General features: G+C 41.2%; 1 protein-coding gene and 1 pseudogene across 3 annotated transcripts in view; one reads left to right on the forward strand and one right to left on the reverse strand.

Annotated features, from left to right (window-relative positions):
• Positions 1 to 21,331, forward strand: part of PAPSS2 (3'-phosphoadenosine 5'-phosphosulfate synthase 2) — a 113,539-nt gene that overhangs the window by 77,667 nt on the left and 14,541 nt on the right. For all 3 annotated transcript variants that reach the window (NM_001076075.2, XM_024985730.2, XM_059881918.1), the window contains exons 5-9: positions 40 to 158; positions 285 to 398; positions 2,309 to 2,420; positions 9,420 to 9,625; positions 20,247 to 20,382. In NM_001076075.2, the coding sequence (NP_001069543.1) occupies positions 40 to 158; positions 285 to 398; positions 2,309 to 2,420; positions 9,420 to 9,625; positions 20,247 to 20,382 (687 nt within the window). The remainder of the gene's footprint in view (positions 1 to 39; positions 159 to 284; positions 399 to 2,308; positions 2,421 to 9,419; positions 9,626 to 20,246; positions 20,383 to 21,331) is intronic.
• Positions 16,987 to 17,104, reverse strand: LOC112444565 (uncharacterized; annotated as a pseudogene).

Here is a 21,331-nt window from a genome sequence, read left to right on the forward strand (position 1 = left end):
TGTTGGTGCAGACGTTCCTTTCAGCCTTCTGCTTTGCAGGGTTTACGGGTATTGATTCTGATTATGAAAAACCTGAATCTCCTGAGCTCGTGCTTAAAACCAATTTGTCCTCTGTGAGTGACTGTATGCAGCAGGTGGTAGAGCTTCTGCAGGAGCAGGTGGGTGGACTGAACTTTAAAAAATAATAATGATAATTTTACAAAGTCATGAGAGATCATCTATTTACTGAAGTGTCCTTTATATAGTTTTCATTCCAAATGGTTACCAAGTCTGCTTCCTTTCAGAACATTGTACCCCACACTGTAATCAAAGGCATCCATGAACTCTTTGTGCCAGAAAACAAACTCGACCAAGTCCGAGCTGAGGCCGAAGCACTCCCTTCATTATCAATTACTAAGGTAAGAGGATGCAAACTGGCTGACGGAAAATTTGGCTAAATATCAGTTATTATAATCCATTTACAGTTACTCTCAACAATAAGGTAGGTACGCATAAGGAAAATTCAATTCCTATAAAGAAAAACATTTGCTTTCACCAACATTTTTTTTTTTTTTTTTTTACTGCTTTTCCAAGAATATCTCTCACCAAGAGTTGCTACAGAGCAGCTGATCAATTTTATGTTCAGGAAGTTAACTTCTGTACTTGCAGAGGACAGTTATATATAGTTGTTGTTATACCTTCAGTTATGCCAACATACAGGCATTGTGTGCTAAGTTGCTTGTGTCCAACTCTTTGTGACCCTCGGGACTGCAGCCTGCCAGGCTCCTCTGTCCATGGGATTGTCCAGGCAAGAATATGCGTGGGTTGCCATTTTTTACTCCCGGGGATCTTTCTGACCCAGGGACTGAACCAGTGTCTCTTGTGTCTCCCGAATTAGCAGGTGAGTTCTTTACCACTAGCATCACATGGTAAGCACTGGGCAGTAATTATTTGTTGACAGTTGCCAAGAAAATAGTTTGTCCAGAATATAAGTGTTTCTTAGACCACTGAAAAGTTTTACTAAAACAAAAAGCAACCCTAATCTAAAGTGATATGAATGCCTTGATCTTTTTCTACACTGCACATCCCACTTTTCCTTTATCAGGGAGAGTCCAGTATAAGTAGAGGGAGTTTTAGTTACATGGATTTACCACCTGGATGATACCACCTGCCTGCCAGTGCAGGAGACAGAAGGGATGTGGGTTTGATCCTTGGGTTGGGAATATGCCCTGGAAGAGGAAATGGCAACCCACCTCAGTATTCTTGCCTGGAGAATCCCATGGACAGAGGAGCCTGATGGGCTACAGTCCATAGGGTTGCAAAGAGTTGGATATGACTGAAGCAACTTAGCACGCATGCTTTGTAGATTAGGGTTAGTTGGTTCATATAAGGTGATCAGGTTTTCATTGGTAACCTCTTGGTATCCATTAAAACCCTGGATATTTTTATGAGGCAGAGTACATTGGGAATGTGCTTCAGCTCATGAACACCCCAGGCTGTAGTAAGTCATGACAAATTTATAAACAGAGCTCCCTGACTCTACACAATAAATTCTGAGTTCTCCAATGCTTCAGGCAGATGAGAAACACATAATCATAATTGTGGAATTTGAGTTCCAATAACAGAATGGTCTGCAAGGTACAGAGGAACTTCAGAGAATCTAATGATCAATTTTTTTGATCCTAGGGATGACAGGGAAGATTTCAAAGCAATGGTCCACAAGCTGGGTTTTATTTTTTTTAATTTTTGAGATGGATTTTCAATGATGAATAGGGTTTTCAGGTAAAGCAGGGGATGGGCTTGAAACCATGTGTGTGTTCAGACTATGCATGGGCTGGCACCATTGTTGACTAGGCTCCTGGGTGGGGAGTCGTGGCAGGTGAACATTCCTACAGGAGCCCCTAGGGCCAGAGCTAATATCATGCTAAGAAGTTTGGACATTTATCTTAGAGTCAATGGTTTGCCCAGTTCAATCAAATAGCTAGCATATTGGTGAAAACAGTGTAGCCAAACCATAATTATTATGGAATAAAGAATGTACAGTGAATCTTCAACATAGTCGCAAATTGTAAGAATAGACACAGCCCAAAGTGCTCAAAGAAATCATCCCCATTTGGAATCCTTTTGCCACCCTCCCAGTAGAAGGTTCTAGACTTACACTTCTCCAGGTCCTAGATCATGGGCCAGCATTACATCTGGGAACGCTTAAAACATAAAGTGTTCTGCCTTCATTCTCTTCTCAACTGAGTGAGAACGGACTGCCCTGGGACCGGACGGCTGGGACACAGAGCTCATGGAAATGTTCACCTGTTTTTTTTGTGTTTTGCAGCTGGATCTTCAGTGGGTCCAAGTTTTGAGTGAAGGCTGGGCTACTCCCCTCAAAGGTTTTATGAGAGAAAAGGAGTACTTACAGGTTGTACACTTTGGCACCCTGATAGATGGTATGGGTTTTTGTTTGTTTCTTACTCTTTATCATTAGAAAAATATTTCTCATAAGTCTTCACAGGAACAAGAAAAGCTAATCGTTGCTTTGTAAAACATACTGTGAAAATATGTATTTATGATATGTCCAATTATGTATAAGCTTCCATTTTTAGGATTTTTTGTTGTTGTTATCCTCAAAGGATTATTGATTACCAAAAGCGAAGAAACCAAAAAATGAAGGTTTAACTTCCACACAGTCAAGAGAAGGTTAAGTCTGTTTCACCTCCACTTGTCCTTTGCTGGCCCTGATATCAGAAGGCAGTGGACAGTGAGAAGCACCATTGCCAGCTGCCTGGACCATCCTTGGGGAGCCAGGGTGAACTCCGTATCACTGCTGACTTGTGGGATGCCTCCCATCCTCCAGCAAACATTACTGCAGCAGCTGCCTTCTTTGGTGCATAAAGTGTGGCTATTCATGTCCATACATGAAATATATTAGGATGACTTCATCCACTGAATTCTACTAGGGGTTTTAAGGCAGCTTTCTGGGCAGAAGCTGAATGGCTTTTAGAGAACTGCTCTTGTCAAGGTCGGAAGGATGTGTTATTTAGAACACTTCCGGATCCTTCTATGATCATTTCCTTCCTAGAACTGTCTTAACCTTATCAATTAGCATTTATCTATTTCAAGATCTTGGGGTATTATTGATACGTGGGGAAGGGATGGTGATAGATGCACACTGAATGTATAATACTAAGCAGGGCTTCAAACCTTTTAGGAAGAAAAATCAGGTGTTCTTTCTTGAGAAAGATGTTTGTGTTCTAGGCTTGTGTCCAGGGAATGGGACATAAAGCAACCCCAGCTGTAGTTAGGCTTCAAACCTCCCCATACTCTCCAAAAGTCTCCTTAATTCCTACATAATTAATAAAAATAGTTACCAAGGATATAATAGGTAGCCCACCTCTGCCTAAGCAGAGGCAGGATATCATAGTGGATAAGAGTGAGCCATGGAGCCCGACTCTGGGTTCATTTACCAGTGATTAGCTATGAAGTTGGAACACATTACTTAAACACTCTGGGCCTCAGTTTTCTCATCTGTAAAATGGGGATGTTAATAACAGTACCTACCTCATTGGGACTTAAAAGACTTAACCTTCTCATTGGGATGCTGAGCATTTAAAAGGATACCTTGTCCAATACATTCCATATATTATATTCCATAAAATATATTCCATATATTAACACCTCCCCGCAACCCCCATGTACAATTAAAAGGCCATGAAGGTCTTGAACAGACTAAGAGGCTTATCTCTAGTAACATCCATTTGGAAGTAGCACAGATAAGATGTTCATCAGCTAGCCAACAAATATTCATTGAGTGTCCTTGGATGTCAGGTTTTGTTCTAGCTGCCGGAGATAGATAAGGAAGACAGATATGAGCTTGCTGGGACAGGCAGTGCAGTTCATCTGAACTCTATGGAAGGGTTTTCCAACCACATTCGTGGTTGTCAAGCTTTTTTGTTTTTTTTTTAAGTTATTGCTGTTTCAGTGAAATCTGAGGCCACGTATAGAACAGATGAAAATGGAACTGCTCCTGTAGAAGGGGTGGGCTCGGCCTTTCTCCTACCCATCTGCAGCCCTGGGGGCATTTACTAATTGCAAGGCAGTTGAAACACTCTGTCCTCTACCATACCATGTTAGTCTCATGCAAGAGCTTGGCTCGGTGGATTTTGAACTGAGTGAAAAGTGAAGTCACTCAGTTGTGTCCAACTCTTTGCCACCCCATGGACTGTAGCCTACCAGGCTCCTTCCTTCTCCAGGGGATCTTCTCAACCCAGGGATCAAACCCGGGTGTCCCACATTGCAGGCAGAGACTTTACCATCTGAACCACCAAGGAAGCCATTGGACTGAGTAGACAGGGTTACATTTCAAAAATGACGTATTTCTACATCAGAAGGTTGAGCAAGATATTATTATACAGATATCATTTCATTTTAACCAGTTTATGAAAGTTTGAGTCACCACCATTGAAAATTTGAAATAACTTTGGTAGTCACAGATGTGGCCATTTTCATCCACCATTAAACAATTGTACATCTTGATCACCTAACAGTCTGCCAGTAAGGTTTCTATTCTGACTCTGTCTCCCAAAACGATTTTTTGGTTTTAATTTTCTCAAATGGTCACAATTTACCCCATAGTTAAAACAAACTAGTTTGTTATAAAAAAAAAAATTAGTTCATGTACTCAGTCCAAAATCAAAATAAAAACTCACTTTTTAGTGTTTTTGATGATTATATGAGTTACTCCTTATATTACTCAAGGATCTGTTTTCATGTCAGTGTATTATCACTTTATTTCTCACTGGATATATAGTTTCGAGGTTGTCACAGATTCTCCAGTGATAAATGTCACATCTAAATTTACAAATGGAACCTTAAGCTTGTATTCTTGACTGGTGGCATCCAAGTAGGGTTAAGACATGGCAGCCTTGTGTGACCTGATCATTTAATGGCAAGTCTTCCGTGGCTTTGACTTTCTAAGGCAGGGCTTGAGAGCTTTCCTACATATTGCCAGCATTTATTCAGCACATAAGATGTTCTGACCCCGGTGCTTGACATTGGACATCACATTTAATCTGGATTAACGCCACTGTAAAGGTGTTTTGTCCATATGAGGGAATAGTATTGGGAAGGTTAAATAACTCACCTGAAGTCTGGATTCAACTCCAAGTTATCCTGGTTCTAAATCTGCATTTTTTCTACTGGGCACACTTTCGTGTCCTCCAAACATCTGGAATTCTAGGATATTCTAGAGCAGCTTGCCTCCACACCTCCCAAAGGGCAACGGTAGTTATTGCATCGCTTATTTATAAGAGGCAACTGAAGTTGGAGGGGCTTTTGACATATGTTATAATTATTTAAAAACATAATCATTTAAACAATACTTTTGGATTTTATTGGACAGTATTCAATACAAATTCTGTTTTCTCCAGCTTTTTGCTGTCTTATATTCTCTACTTTTAGAAATGGCTGTAGCAAAAATCTCAGTAATTTGTCTGTTGTATGTATAAAATTTCATAATAGGAATTTGTTCTTTGACATTGTTGCTTTACTATTATTTTGATGGAAAGTTGAAAACAATATTTTTCTTAACTGTGTTTGTATTTCTCTAGGCATGTTCCTTCCTGGTATGTACTTTAACTTCCCAAGTAGTTAAATTATTATAATTAAATGTGTTATATTAACTAGAAATGGTAAGAACATGACTTAAAAAAAAATCTAAATGAAACAGTTGGAATTGCTAACAGTTTATGATCCAACCAGTTTTAAGAGAATAATACTGCCTTCTGTTGATAGGAGTCCAAGTAACAGGAAATTTCTGGATCAGATGCAGCTGTTGTTTATAATGTATTCAGCTGACAAAAGTAAAGTTGTTTCTAAATTTTTATTGCATATTTGTTCTTGAGATTTTAAAAACTTATTATCCTTTATGCTAATTACTTCTACTGAGTGTTTGTCCTCATTTAGTTTCACAAATCTGGAATTTTTTTCCCATTGCATTTATAAAACATTTTTAATTGATGAAAGATAAGTCAATTTTAGATGCAATTTAAAGTGGATGCACCTGGTTGGATTGTGGATGATTGTACTTCATTTGTTTGTGATAAGTGATTATGCATGAATTTAATTTCAAGCTATGATGATTGATAGTTATAAAACTGGGAATAAATACATGCCCACTGTGATTGTAAATGTCTGTGCTGTACCAGAAGAAAAAGGTAAAATTCTAAAGATATCATTTATCTTGAGTATTATTTTCATCATTGTTATTTTTCCTTGAAAAAAGATTAGTCAATAAAAAGTATTTTAGTTTTTGCCTACAAACAGTCCCAAACAAATGATAAACATATCTGCAAGGTTAAAACAAGAAGCTTGACAATTATTTAAAGCAAAAGCAAAATTATTCAATTAAACATGAAGTCAGTGCTGGACTAACTATAGCTAAAAAACCACGATATTCTTTTTCACAGTGATTTACACCACAGTGAAATAATCAGGGTGGTTCCCACCAGAGTTGAAGTACATAATGGAAAAGGGCTGAAAGCCCGAGTCAATGTCTAAAGCTAAGGAGGATATTTCAGCACAGAGTTAAATAGTAGGATAATTTTATGTATTATCAATGGAAAAGTTGATTAAGATAGGGGAAAGACAGTAAATTTTTTACCTGTGTGGAGTTGTAGCTACAGGTGTATGAGATCAGTTGGCATTTCTCCTTGGTAGAACTCCCTTCCACAACATCCCACAGATTAGCTGTCTTGACAACCTATCAGGGAGTGCTGTGTCCTTAGTCGGGATTTTTCAATCAAGGCCAAGATGAAGGTGGATCAGAGGCTACTCTGGGCTGGAATCTAGTAGACCAGAAGAGCCAATGGCAACAGAAGACTGGAGCGTTCTTTGGAATTCAACCCAGAATCATTGATGGAAGGCAGCACTGCAGGTGCATTGCAGGCAAAGCTGGGTTTCCTCCAGCATACCACCAACCTTTTGCTCTGCATCTTGTCTTACTTGACTTTAGTCAAGCTACTCTTCATAAGCAGTGTGGTCAGTAATCCACAGTCCACAGAAAGCATGATTTCTAATGAGATCATCAGCATCCTCAGAGGAGTGTTTCTTTGCAGGCCTCCTCTTTTTATCAACTATACCATGCAGTGGGCTTAATGATCTTTCATCATAAACTAATAGAGTGCTTTACAGTATGGCTCTTCCCAGTAACCCAGGGATGTACATGTTATTTATGATACTGTTTTCCAAGTGGAGAAACTGAGCACAGAGGTGACTGACACAGGTAGTAAATAGGAGATTACTTGGCTTTGAGTTTAGTGCTCTCTGTAGAGGGCTTGCTTGGACTACTTTTATTGTCTCTGAACTTTGAAACAGAGGAGTTGTTTGAGCGACAAAAATCATTACTTTCTGTGCACAGTTATCTTCCTTGTTTAGAAGGCTCCTGGAGCAGATTGCAGGATTTTATGATGGACATAATTTCTTTATTGCCGGAAGTTACCATCTATATCTGGTGGCATGATTTATGTCCTAGTAACTTTTAGAGAGTATTTTAAATGTGCAAAGTGATATGCCTGCAAACTTTTGTTTCATAGCTAGCAGGAGAGTATTATGCCCCAAGGGGATAGAACTCAGACCTCAGACCTTTATCAGAGATGGTCTAAAGTTGGATTTTGACAGGTAGATTTACAAGACTTCATTAATCTATGGTACATTGCCTCCAATGCATAAGTAACAGTATTTGCTTCCTGTTTTGAATTCCTGAGTTTGTAATGGGGAAGAACACATCTGACTCCATATCTCCATATTTGATCTGTTTCTTTAACTTTTGTATTCTATTGTTTTAAAATTTATTTATTTTAGTTGGAGGTTAATTACTTTACAATATCGTAGTGGTTTTTGCCATATACTAACATGAATCAGCCATGGGTGTACATGTGTTCCCCATCCTGAACTCCCCTCCCACTTCCCTCCCCATCCCATCCCTCTGGGTCATCCTAGTGCACCAGCCCTGAGCACCCTGTCTCATACATCGAACCTGGATTGGCGATCTGTTTCACATATGATAATATACATGTTTCAATGCTATTCTCTCAGATCATCCCACCCTCGCCTTCTCCCACAGAGTCCAAAAGACTGTTCTATACATCTGTGTCTCTTTTTTCTGTCTCACATATACGGTTATTGTTACCATCTTTCTAAATTCCATATATATATCTATTGCTTTTTTTACAAGTTAATCAATAAGGGGATGTTGCCCATAAGCTTACATTATACATAATGCCCCATCTCTAGGAACCCTGGCTTTCATGAAATACTTTTGTTTAGCTAAAATACCTTTAAGCTAAAATACCTTTGTTTAGCTCACAGGAAACCTCCCGACCAGGCCCAACCTGAGAATAGCTGCAGTAAGGAAGATATTAACACATCCCCCTCGGGAGTCTGACTGCAATTAGGAAATGTTTGACTTTATCCCCTCCCCTTTGGGTATAAAAAAAGCCTGGATTCAGGAAAGATGGTTCTCTCAGATGGAGTCTACCAACTTCCTGGTCTGCTGACTTCCCAAATACAGTTGCTATTCCTTGCCCAACAACTCATTTCTCATAGACTGATCTGAGGAGCAGTGAGCAGTCAAGCTTAAACTGGTAACAAGTTGAATGTTTTCTTTATTCACCTTTCTTTCATTCCCTTCTGAGTCTTGAACTTGGCAACACCCCCCAAATTGCCCAAATATTCTTTAGTGTTACACCCTTAATTCTGTGCCCCCATTTTCTAACTGTAAGTACAACAGAAAGTCTGACATACTTGCTGGAGTGTTGGGGCACCATTACAAAAGCGGGGAAACAGCTGTGTAATCTCTTATGTTCTCTGGCTTCATTAAGGAATCACAGACCTCCCTTCCCATCTTCAGGGGGTTGGTTCCAGGAGCCAGTGCATATAGCAAACTTTGTGCATGCTCCAGCCCCATGGTCCAGCCTCTGTATCTGTGGATTCCTCATTAACGATTCAACCAAAGGTGGATCCTGTATGAGGCTTGCTATCTGCAAGGTGATTTAATATGCAGGTGCAGGATTTGCAGAGATGCCAGGCAGTGCCTTTATTTGGTCTAATTGGATTTTTAAAGACTAAGCTCCCTAGTGTGTGGAAGTCAGGACGGAATTTTCCAAAGGGAACTCAGAAGGGAGACAATCCCTCCTGGGCCTCCCAGTCACTTACTGAAGCCATCTCCACAATTTGAAACACCCCACTTTTCACAAACGCTCCATCTCTTGCTTTGAGAAGCCTCTTCTTAAAGGATTGATCACAGATTCTAGAAAAACTAGTGCAGCAGCACAGCTATGTTAGAGGAAGGTCTTGATGCCTTTTGCAGGAAATGGCACACATGGGAGTCCCCTTTAAAGGAGCACATGCCTCGTACCCCACGTTCACACACCACATGGCTCTTTCCACAGATGGAGTGATCAACATGAGCATCCCTATAGTACTCCCCATCTCTGCGGATGATAAGACACGGCTGGAAGGCTGCAGTAAGTTTGTCTTGACACACGGAGGACGGAGGGTGGCTATCTTAGAAGATCCTGAATTCTATGAACATAGAAAAGAGGAGCGTTGTTCCCATGTGTGGGGCACAACGTGCGCAAAGCACCCCTATATCAAAGTAAGTGGCAAAACCTTCAGAAGGCTTTCTTTCAGCTTGGGGTAAAAAAAAAAATCTTTTCAATTCCTTCACGAAGGACTTAGAAAAACTGTGGTGAGATGGAAGAATGTGTTTCTAAGGGAGGTATTGCAAGCTTTGCCTGGGGAGATCCTTTTCATTAGGGAAAAGAAATGACTTTCTGTTTGAGGGTTGGTCTGAATGGTCTCTTGTGATGGCCAGTCCCCTCAGCTAAATGGGTAACAAATGGACCGGAGAGAGAATTTTGTCTAGCATCCTGAGGAGAGGACTAAAATCATAGCTGTGCTATGCAAAAAAACCACAGTCAGAGCTTGCAGCCCTGTTTATCTTGAAATTCACAAGGGAAGTCAATTTCTTCATACAGACTGGATCCAACTGATCTCTGGAAAGAGACTTGGAGTTCATGCTCTGTGGCCATTGTGGGGGAGGAGGGTGGTGGTCAGTGACATTCTTCAGTAGACAAAAGCACAAATAGCAGCAGTTTCCCGAAGGAAAATGCCACACTTTCATTAGCGGATATTTTTAAGATTGAAAAATGTGTTCATCTGATTAGGATTGTTTTGGAGTCAATCTGCCTAAAGGCAAAACAGACTAAAAGTTTTCAGATTCCTTTACAGCTTCTAAATGTTGGCAGTGATAGGGTGGGATGGCAAGGAGTGGAATTGCTAGATGTAGATGTGGTTCATTTTCCATAATGAAAAATATGTGAAATTGAATGCAAAAGCCATCCTTCATCCAAGATTAGAGCATTAGAGCAAAAATAAGAAAAGACACATACTAGTGATTTCAGAAAGTTCACAGGAATAAAGAACCATGTGCAACCCAGGAGACTCTAGAAAGCCTTGTGATTAAACAAGGCAGTCCTCTCTCTGGCCTTCTGTTTCTTCATTTGTAAAAGGAGCGGACCAGATGTCTTCCGAGATGTCTTCCCGTCCCGTGACTGCACACAACGGATGTGTGAAGAAACCTGTCCAAATCTGTTAGACAAACTTTTTCTTTATTTTGGTTGTGAACTGTTGCAAGCTAGAGAGAGCTTTTTCAAGGCCCCTGGTGGAACACAGAGGTCAGTGGGTGAGCAAAGCAGCTTTTCACTTATTGGACACAACTGTTCACCCTGCTGATAGGCTCAGAGCCATCTGAACATTTTCTCTCCAAGAGGCTGGCAGACAGTCTTTAAAATAATTGGACAACAGCTATTTGAGGAATTATGTTCCAAGCCTTAATTATGCCTTTATTTCATTCCTTCTCTGATCATAATCCTATAGGTTTAGGATCTGACCTGCACTCAGTGACCTAAAGAGCAGTGATCCTGCTTCATGCCAGTTCAGATACTTTCACTTTGGGGCCCTAACATTCACATACACACCGTTAGCACTAAAAAGAAAAAAAAAAATCCAAAGAATTTCTTAAGCAGTTACTTCTTTTTATCTTGTCTTGCATCCGGTGTTGGCAGTTGGAGGTCAGAATTTCTTAGATGGTGGGGAGAATGGTGGTGTGATTCATGGCCTTGACAATATAGTCAGTGACTCAGTACCATTAGATCATTAGAGGGACTCTGTCAACATTCCCAGTGAGCTCATGGTGAGAAATGGGCCGTGGATAACCAGAGAGAGAGAACCACTCACCCTGTATAAGCTACACTTTGAGTGCTGAAGGTGTGTTTATGGGAAAGGAACTCTCCTTAATGCACATTTTTATTTTTTTCCTTTAAAGTTCTTTTTTAAATTTTTTATTCATCTTTATTTTTGTCTGCACTGGGTCTTCAGCTCGCAAGCTTTCTCTATTTGCGGCGAACGGGGCCGGGGGCAGCGGGGTGGGGGGTGGGGCGGGGTGGGGGGGCGGGGCGGGGGGCGGGGAGTGGGGGAGGATGCGGGGGCGAGGGCTACTCTCTAGCTGCGGTGCACCGGCTTCTCATTGTGATGGCTTCTCTTGTTGCGGACCCCGGGCTATAGGTGCATGGGCTCAGTAGTTGTACTGCATGGGCTTAGTTTCTCCGCAGCATGTGGGATCTTCCCAGACTGGGGATTGAACCCGTGTCCCCTGCATTGGCAAGTGGATTCTCAACCACTGGACCACGAGGAAAGTCCCACTGCAAATCTTGTAGCACCTTGAAATTCACAGAAATTAAATTTTTTTTTTAATTTTCAGAACCCCAAATTTTTCCAACAGTAATTCCTTCCAAAAGTATTCATAGGCCTTCTTGTATTTCCATGTGGCCCTGGGAGTTATATTTGCATGGAAAGTGGTCAGTCACCAAGGAAACGGTCTGCCCCTGTTACACAACCCCTCACTGCAGTTTGCCCTGACCTTCCATCCCAATCCTCCCAACCCTCCCTCTCACTAATACGGAACCACAGATGAGATCATGAGGAAAAGCAGGTGAAACTTGTAAAAGTAATGCTTAAAGGAATCCTGTTGTTTTTTATCCGTGGCTCTCAAAGCTTTTCCAAATGGTAATTGTTTCTCACAACGCTCCTGTGAAGCACCTAAGAATCATTATTCCTCTTTTATGATGTAGAAACCAAGAGTGAAGAATAGGAGGGAAGATTTTTATATCCTTTAGCCCTGCAGTGAAGACCATTATGGTCAGTTCGCCCAGCAGCATTGCCTGTTTAAAAATTACCCATGACCAGAGCCCTCCTTCACACTTTGATTTCATTGGCCTGGGCTCAGTTCTGCCTGTCCTGGGTTTTGAAGCTCTTTGTGACTCTAATGTACTATGAAGGTTGAGAACCATGGCATTAGATAATCATCCGGAGCTGTTTCTCATGGGGCTCCATCAGGGTATATCCTGCAAGCACCTCAACTCAACATGGGCAACTTCACCCCAGCATGGTCCCCCGCCTGTGTCCCCCAAGGTCCACCATCCAAAGCATGGTCCATGTCCAAATCCTGGATATCATTCTTTTTTTTTTATTTTATTTTTTCAGAAATAAAATCAACAACATTTGTTTTCCATAATGAATTTTCTGTTTTTAATGTACATCTTCTGGCATTCTGAAAAAATATATTCCTAATTTTCTGTGTTATTTTCAAAGTATTATTTTTATTTAAGTTGAAGTATAGTTGATTTACAATATTATGTTAGTTTTAGGTGTACAGCAAACTGGTTCAGTTATATGTGTATATACACACACACACACACACACAAAGACACACACACACATATATATCCTTTCTCAGATTCTTTTCCCATATAGCTTATTACAGAGTATGGAGTAGGGTTTCCTGTGTTATACAGTAGGTCCCTGTGATGATCTATATTATATATGCTGCTGCTGCTAAGTCGCTTCAGTCATGTCTGACTCTGTGTGACCCCATAGATGGAAGCCCACCAGGCTCCCCCGTCCCTGGGGTTCTCCAGGCAAGAACACTGGAGTGGGTTGCCATTTCCTTCTCCAATGCATGAAAGTGAAGTCGCTCAGTCGTGTCCGACTCTTTTCGACCCCATGGACTGCAGCCTACCAGGCTCCTCTGTCCATTGGATTTTCCAGGCAAGAGTACTGGAGTGGGGTGCCACTGCCTTCTCCGATATTATATATAGTGGTGTGTATATATTAATCCCAACATCCTACTTTATCCCTCCCCCTTCTATGTCTATAAGTCTGTTTCAAAAGTAAGTTCACTTGTATCATTTTTTAAAGATTCCACATATAAGTGATATATTTGTCTTTCTCTTACTTCACTTACTACAATAATCTCTAGGTTGACCCATGTTGCTGCACATGGCATCATTTCATTTTTAATGACTGAGTAATTTCCATTGTACATACATACCACATTGGATGTCATTCTTGCTTCTTTCTTCTCCCTTGTCCATTCAATCACCAGTCCTAGCAGTTCTGCTTCCAAAGTATTGCTTGGAGTTGTTCACTTCTCCTCTGTTCCAACTTGGGCCAGGACACTGAATTTCTTCCCTGTCTCTTGCCTTACTCCCTTCAAATCTTTTCTCCATTCTTCAGCTGGAGCAACTATCAGGCTTTATTTGGAACTCATACAGAGATATAATTCATCTTACTACTCATTACTTCCACCACTGAAAATATTCTTTCATGCATTCTCAGCTGGTCATTGTAGCATCTCTCTCATACTTTTGCGTATGCTAGTCCCCCAGCCTAGGACACTGTTCCTTCCATTCCTTCCTCCTCACTGTGTTACACCTTCCCACCCTTAGCTGCTCCTTTCCTTCTTATGTGCACATCCCCTCTTCCTCTCTAGGTGGTTTCCTTCTCCTCTTCCTCACCTTGCCCTCTTGTTCACCGTAGCTTTCTTAGCTCTCATCCGAGTGCTTGGGCTCCTCCTCTTATCCTTTATACATTCCTGCTATCTGTGACTCTGAGCCCAGTTCCTCTTTCACTGTTTCTCTAGACTTCCTTAAAGCTTGTTACTTATACCCCTCTGTGTGTCCAGTTCTGAAAACTCTCTAACTGTGGTCCTACACCTGCCTTTGGTAGGAGGCTTGGAAAGAAGTGGGGACTTATGGGCCAGAAAGTCCTTGGAAATGGGGCAGAGCCATTGGACCTCCTTTCCTAATAGGTGGACCACAGTTCTGGGATCACCTTTCAGAGAGATGCCCTTTGTCCTTCCTGATCCAAGATATACCTAAAGCTTGGTTTCAGCATCGCTCTCCATATATATTTTTAGGCTGGGTGGTGAATTAAACAGGTTCAGGATTGCCTTCACTAATAGAACAATGTAGGGTGGACCCCTAGCGTCCAGAATGAGTTACTCCATGCCCAAGGATTTGAGGTCTCTCAAAATTTTATTTGTAGTTTAAGCAATGAGGAGAAAGTAAATGTATAGGTATGGGTATTTGACAATATTCTTAAGTCATTTTCCTGAGCATGGAATTTAGGAGGTGGGCCATGAAAAACAACCAAATCCCTTGCAATAACCCTTTGTCTGCTCAGGGTTTCTCAACCAAAGCACTATTAACCATGGGGCTGGGTAGTTCTTTGTTGTGGGGCTGTCCTGTTCAACACAGGATATTTAGTAGCATTCCTGGCCTCTATACACTGGATTCCAACAGCACACCCTTCCCCACTCCAGCTGTGATGATCAAAATTGTCTTCAGATATTGTCTGATGTCCCCGTTAGAGGCAAAATCGCCCTCTGTTAAGAACCATGGATGGCTCTAATCTCCCATTCCCTGAAGAGCTGTGAAATGCAAGTCATTGTAAACCTTAACATCTGACCATGACAGGAAATTGAACCAGGGTGCACCGTCACCACCTTGATGTCTTCTGGCTGGGTGTTAAAAATTAATCAGCTTTCTCTCCCTTTTTCTTGCCTCTCTCTTTTCTGCTAACAATACAGGCTGATTGTTAGTGTGCTAACAATACACACTATCTTTGGATGGTGCAAAAAGCAAGTCTGGAATCTGATAAGGGGAATGGTTGCACAACTACGATGTGGCTGAGGAGTACACCTTCCATAGTGTTTGTCTTCATGACTGACGAGAGACACCTGCTCTCAGGTGTGATGTATTGCATTGCAGCGTCATATGGAACATATTTAGTTCAGTGCAGTTGCTCAGTTGTGTCTGACTCTTTGTGATTCCATGGACTAGAGCATGCCAGGCTTCCCTGTCCATCACCAACTCCCAGTGTTTACTCAAACTCATGTCCATGAGTCGATGATGGCATCCAACCATCTCATCCTCTGTCGTCCCCTTCTCCTCCTCCATTCAATCTTTCCCAGAATCAGGGTCTTTTCCAGTGAGTCAGTTCTTCACATCAGGTGGCCAAAGTATTGGAGTTCAAGCTTCAGCATCAGTCCTTCCAATGAATATTCAGGACTGATTTCCTTTAGGATAGAGTGGTTCGATCTCCTTGCAGTCCACGGGACTCTCAAGAGTCTTCTCCAACACCACAGTTCAAAAGCATCAATTCTTCAGCGCTCAGCTTTCTTGATAGTCCAACTCTCACATCCATACATGACTATTGGAAAAAGCATAGCTTTGACTACATGGACCTTTGTTGGCAAAGTAATGTCTCTGCTTTTTAATATGCTGTCTAGGTTGGTCATAGCTTTTCTTCTAAGGAGCAAGCATCTTTTAATTTCATGGCTGCAGTCACCATCTGCAGTGATTTTGGAGCCCGCCAAAATAAAAGACCAATGCAAATAAATAGAGGAAAACAATAGAATGGGAAAGACTAGAGATCTCTTCAAGAAAATTAAAGATACCAAGGGAACATTTCGTGCAAAGATGGGCACAATACAGGACAGAAATGGTATGGACCTAACAGAAGCAGAAGATATTACGAAGAGGTGGCAAGAATACATAGAAGAACTATACAAAAAAAATCTTCATGACCCAGATAATCACAATGGTGTGATCACTCACCTAGAACCAGACATCAAATGCGAATGTCAAGTGGGCCGTAGGAAGCATCACTATGAACAAAGCTAGTGGAGGTGATGGAATTCCAGTTGAGCTATTTCAAATCCTAAAAGATGATGGTGTGAAAGTACTACACTCAATATGTCAGCAAATTTGGAAAACTCAGCAGCTGCCACCGGTCAGGAAAAGGTCAGTTTTCATTCCAATCCCAAAGAAAGGTAATGCAAAGAATGTTCAAACTACCGCACAATTGCACTCATCTCACACGTTAGTCAAGTAATACTCAAAATTCTCCAAGCCAGGCTTTAACGTGAACTTCCAGATGTTCAAGCTGAATTTAGAAAAGGCAGAGGTACCAGAGATCAAATTGCCAGCATCCATTGGATTGTCAAAAAAGCAAGAGAGTTCCAGAAAAACATCTACTTCTGCTTTATTGACCTCGCCAAAGCCTTTGACTGTGTGGATCACAACAAACTGTTAAAATTCTTAAAGAGGTGGAAATACCAAACCACCTTACCTGCCTCCTGAGAAATCTGTATGCTGGTCAAGAAGCAACAGTTAGAACTGGACATGCAACAGCAGACTGGTTCCAAATCGGGAAAGGAGTACGTCAAGGCTGTATATTGTCACCCTGCTTATGTGGAGTACATCATGTGAAATGCCAGGCTGAATGAAGCATAAGCTGGAATCAAGATTGCTGGGAGAAATACCAATAACCTCAGATATGCAGATAACACCACCCTTATGGCAGAAAGCGAAGAAGAACTAAAGAGCCTCTTGATGAAAGTGAAAAAGGAGAGTGAAAAAGTTGGCTTAAAACCCAACATTCAGAAAACTAAGATCATGGCATCTGGTCCCATAACTTCATGGGAAATAGATGGGGAAACAATGGAACATATTTAAGTTCATGGGAAAAACAAAGGTTGTCATGTTATTCTGTTTCCAGGTTAATTGAGATTTGATGAACATGTAACAATGTGTAAGTTTAAGGTGTACAGTGTAAAAACTAAGGTTAGATGCCACAAAGTAGATGGCAAGGCATTAACCGTATGTGTGCTGTCGGGCCTGGGGCCTCTTCCATCTTCATCAAGGAAAGTGCTCACCCTCTCATCAAACACTGTCATGGTTTTCTTTTTCATTACTTGGCCGTTCTTTACACCACATTCACACCTAATATTTGTGGAATCCAGGGTAAGAATGAGCTGAAGCCCAGTATTATATTTAAAAGTTACTTATCTAAAAAATAAATAAATAAGTTACTTACCTAATAAATTTAAATAAAATGTTTCATCTTTCTACTTTGACAGTATGCCTTGATCGCAGTCTGGAAGGCCAGGCTCAATTTTAGCCTTCTTGGCTCTGCATCAGGATAAGGTAGTGTGTGGGTAGTTGGCTCTTCGTTTGCAGCCACCCCCTCCTCTTCCTATGCTTGGCCTTGCTGCATGCCCTGAGAACCTCTGGGTCTGCTTGTGGGCACCCCAGGCGGAATGTCCCAGGTACACAGATCATGGTCTAGAGAGTACATACAGATTTCAGGCGGGTCTGCTCACAAGAGGTTCTTTGCCCTGCCAGAAGGGGCGCAGTTCAAGAGGACCAGAGTTGGGCCATCTAAAGTATGGGATGATGCACAGATGGTTCTTTCCAAGTCTCCTTGTTCTGTTCCTCACCCACCCTTTACTGAAGTCACTTTTTCAACAGAGACTGGGTGTTGAAAAGAGAATATTGATAGTAACTTTAGAGAAAACTTCAATGAAAAATAAGTTTTGTTATCAATCATCTATTTATCTACCATCTATCTATTTTGGGCTTCCCAGGTGGCTCGTTAGTCAAGAATCCGCCTGCCAATGCAGGAGATGAAGGGGACGCAGACTCCATCTGAGTCAGGAAGATTCCCTGGTAGAAATGGCAACCCACTCCTGTATTCTTGCCTGTAAAATCCTATGGACAGAAGAGCCTGGCGGGCTACATACAGGCTATGGGGTCGCAAGAGTCAGATATAGAGACTAAACAACAATTCAGTAGTGTTAAGTAATTCACCTTGTGAAACAGATCTCCAAAACTTTTTTCATCTTGAAAATCTGAAACTCTGTACCTATTAAATAACAAGTCTCCTTTCCTCTCCCCAGCCCCTGGTATCAACCATTCTATTTTCTATGAATTTGACTACTTTAGATACTTCATGTAAGTGGAAAAATACAGTATTTATCCTTTTGTGCATTGCTTTTTCACTTAGCTTAATGTCTTCCAGTTTCATCCATGGTATAGTCTGTAACAGGATTTCCTTCATTGTGAAGACTGAATAATATTCCATCGTATGCATGGCATTCATGTTCATCGTTGGTTCATCTTTTGAGAGAGATCTGGGTTGCATCCACCTTTTAGCTATTGTGAATAGCACTACTATGAATCAGTTCAGTTCAGTTCAGTCGCTCAGTCGTGTCCGACTCTTTACGACCTCATGAATCGCAGCACGCCAGGCCTCCCTGTCCATCACCAACTCCCAGAGTTCACTCAGACTCACGTCCATCGAGTCAGTGATGCCTCCAGCCATCTCATCCTCTGTCGTCCCCTTCTCCTCCTGCCCCCAATCCCTCCCAGCATCAGGGTCTTTTCCAATGAGTCAACTCTTTGCATGAGGTGGCCAAAGTACTGGAGTTTCAGCTTTAGCATCATTCCTTCCTAAGAAATCCCAGGGCTGATCTCCTTCAGAATGGACTGGTTGGATCTCCTTGCAGTCCAAGGGACTCTCAAGAGTCTTCTCCAACACCACAGTTCAAAAGCATCAATTCTTCGGCGCTCAGCCTTCTTCACAGTCCAACTCTCACATCCATACATGACCACTGGAAAAATCATAGTCTTGACTAGACGGACCTTTGTTGGCAAAGTCATGTCTCTGTTTTTGAATATGCTATCTAGGTTGGTCATAACTTGCCTTCCAAGGAGTAAGCGTCTTTTAATTTCATGGCTGCAGTCACCATCTGCAGTGATTTTGGAGCCCAATATGAATATGGATGTGCAAATTTCTGTGAGACATTGCTTTTAATTCTTTTGGATATATATCCAGAAATGAGATTACCAGACCATGTGTCAGCTGCATTTTTAATTTTTTGAAGAAACTCCATACTGATGCACCATTTTATAATCTCACCAACAGTCCATGAGGGAGTTCTCCACATCCTTGCCCACCCTTCATATTTTCTGTTTGTGATAGTACCACCCTAATAGGTATGAGATTGTATTTCTCCAATAACTAGTGATGTTGGATATCTTTTCATGTCCCTGTTGGCCATCTGTATATCATATTTGGAGAAATGTCTGTTGAAGTTCTTTGCTGATTTTTAAATTTGGTTCTTTAATTTTTTATATCAATGAAGAATATCCACAATGATAGAAAAAGGCTATTCAAGTACTCTTCCCTTTTCCAACCATCTACCTGAAGTTGAATTTTCTTTACCTGTTTCAGTCAAAATAACATATTACCACAGAATAAGTTAAAAACTAGATATGAGAATCGAGCTGCCTTCTATTAAGTCAGATAATGAAGAGACTTGCAAACATGTAAAACAATGCTACTTTTCACTTATATTTTTGGACAATATTATTTTTCACCAAAAAATAAAATGTTTATGTTAATATTTAATGGCTTCATTATTGTTAGTTTTAGGTCAGTAAATATTTTTAAGGATTCTCAGTTTGTTTAAAATTAATTTCATTTTTGGCTGTGCTGGGTCTCCATTGCTGTGTGGAGGCTTTTCTCTAGTTGCAACAAGCGGGGGATATTCTGTAGTTGCAGTGCCAGGTTTCTCATTGCACTGGCTTCTCTTGTGGAGAACAGGCTCTAGGGCTCAATAGTTGCAGCTCGTTTGCTCCAGAGCACAGGTGCACACACAGGCTTAGTTGCTCCAGGGCATGTGGGATCTTCCCGGATCAAGGATGGAACCCATGTCTCCTGTTTTGGTAGGTGGATTCTTTACCACTGGGTTACCAGGGAAGCCCTAAGGGTTCTCACTTTTAATCTCTAAAACAGAAAATAATGATAGATATAATCAGTATTTTTAAAAAGTTCTTGTTTATCCTCAATAATTTTTAAGAGTAAAAGGATTTGAGAAATGAAAAAATTTGATATATACTGTGCTAGAAATGTTGAAGAACTGAAAGCAGTTAGTTCAAGTGGCCCAAGACTGGTTCAGAAAAAGAAACTTTCTGAGATAAAATAGAAAACAATATGTATCACTAAGAATTTTAATAAATTCTTTCTAGATGGTGATGGAAAGTGGGGATTGGCTGGTTGGTGGTGACCTTCAGGTGCTGGAAAGAATACAGTGGAATGATGGGTTGGACCAATACCGCCTGACACCTCTGGAACTCAAACAGAAGTGTAAAGAAATGGATGCTGGTATGTAGGCTGACTCTCCTGCATTTGTTAATACTCCTAATCATCCTCTGCTTATAGAATTAAGGATATCAGGAAACAGCATGTTTACAGGTTTGAAAAGTTGAAAACCTTTATCTATTGATATGTCTCAGTTCAGTTCAGTCGCTCAGTTGTGTCTGACTCTTTGCGACCCCATGAATCGCAGCATACAGACCTCCCTGTCCATCACCAGCTCCCAGAGTTTACCCAAACTCATGTCCATCGAGTCGGTGATGCCATCCAACCATCTCATCCACTGTCATCCCCTTCTCCTCTTGCCCCCAATCCCTCCCAGCATCAGGGTCTTTTCCAATGAGTCAATTCTTCACATGAGGTGGCCAAAATATTGGAGTTTCAGCTTCAGCATCAGTCCTTCCAATGAACACCCAGGACTGATCTCCTTTAGGATGGACTGGTTGGATCTCCTTGCAGTCCAAGGGATTCTCAAGAGTCTTGTCCAACACCACAGTTCAAAAGCATCAATTCTTCAGCACTCATCTTTCTTTTTTTTTTTATTTAATTTTATTTTTAAACTTTACAATATTGTATTAGTTTTGCCAAACATCGAAATGAATCCGCCACAGGTATACACGTGCTCCCCATCCTGAACCCCCCTCCCTCCTCCCTCCCCACACCATCCCTCTGGGTCATCCCAGTGCACCAGCCCCAAGCATCCAGTATCGTGCATCGAACCTGGACTGGCAACTCGTTTCATACATGATATTATACATGTTTCAATGCCATTCTCCCAAATCTTCCCACCCTCTCCTCTCCCACAGAGTCCATAAGACTGATCTATACATCGGTGTCTCTTTTGCTGTCTTGTACACAGGGTTATTGTTTCCATCTTTCTAAATTCCATATATATGTGTTAGTATACTGTATTGGTGTTTTTCTTTCTGGCTTACTTCACTCTGTATAATAGGTTCCA

This window comes from Bos taurus, chromosome 26, assembly GCF_002263795.3.
Source record: "Bos taurus isolate L1 Dominette 01449 registration number 42190680 breed Hereford chromosome 26, ARS-UCD2.0, whole genome shotgun sequence".
NCBI classification, from domain to species: domain Eukaryota; kingdom Metazoa; phylum Chordata; class Mammalia; order Artiodactyla; family Bovidae; genus Bos; species Bos taurus.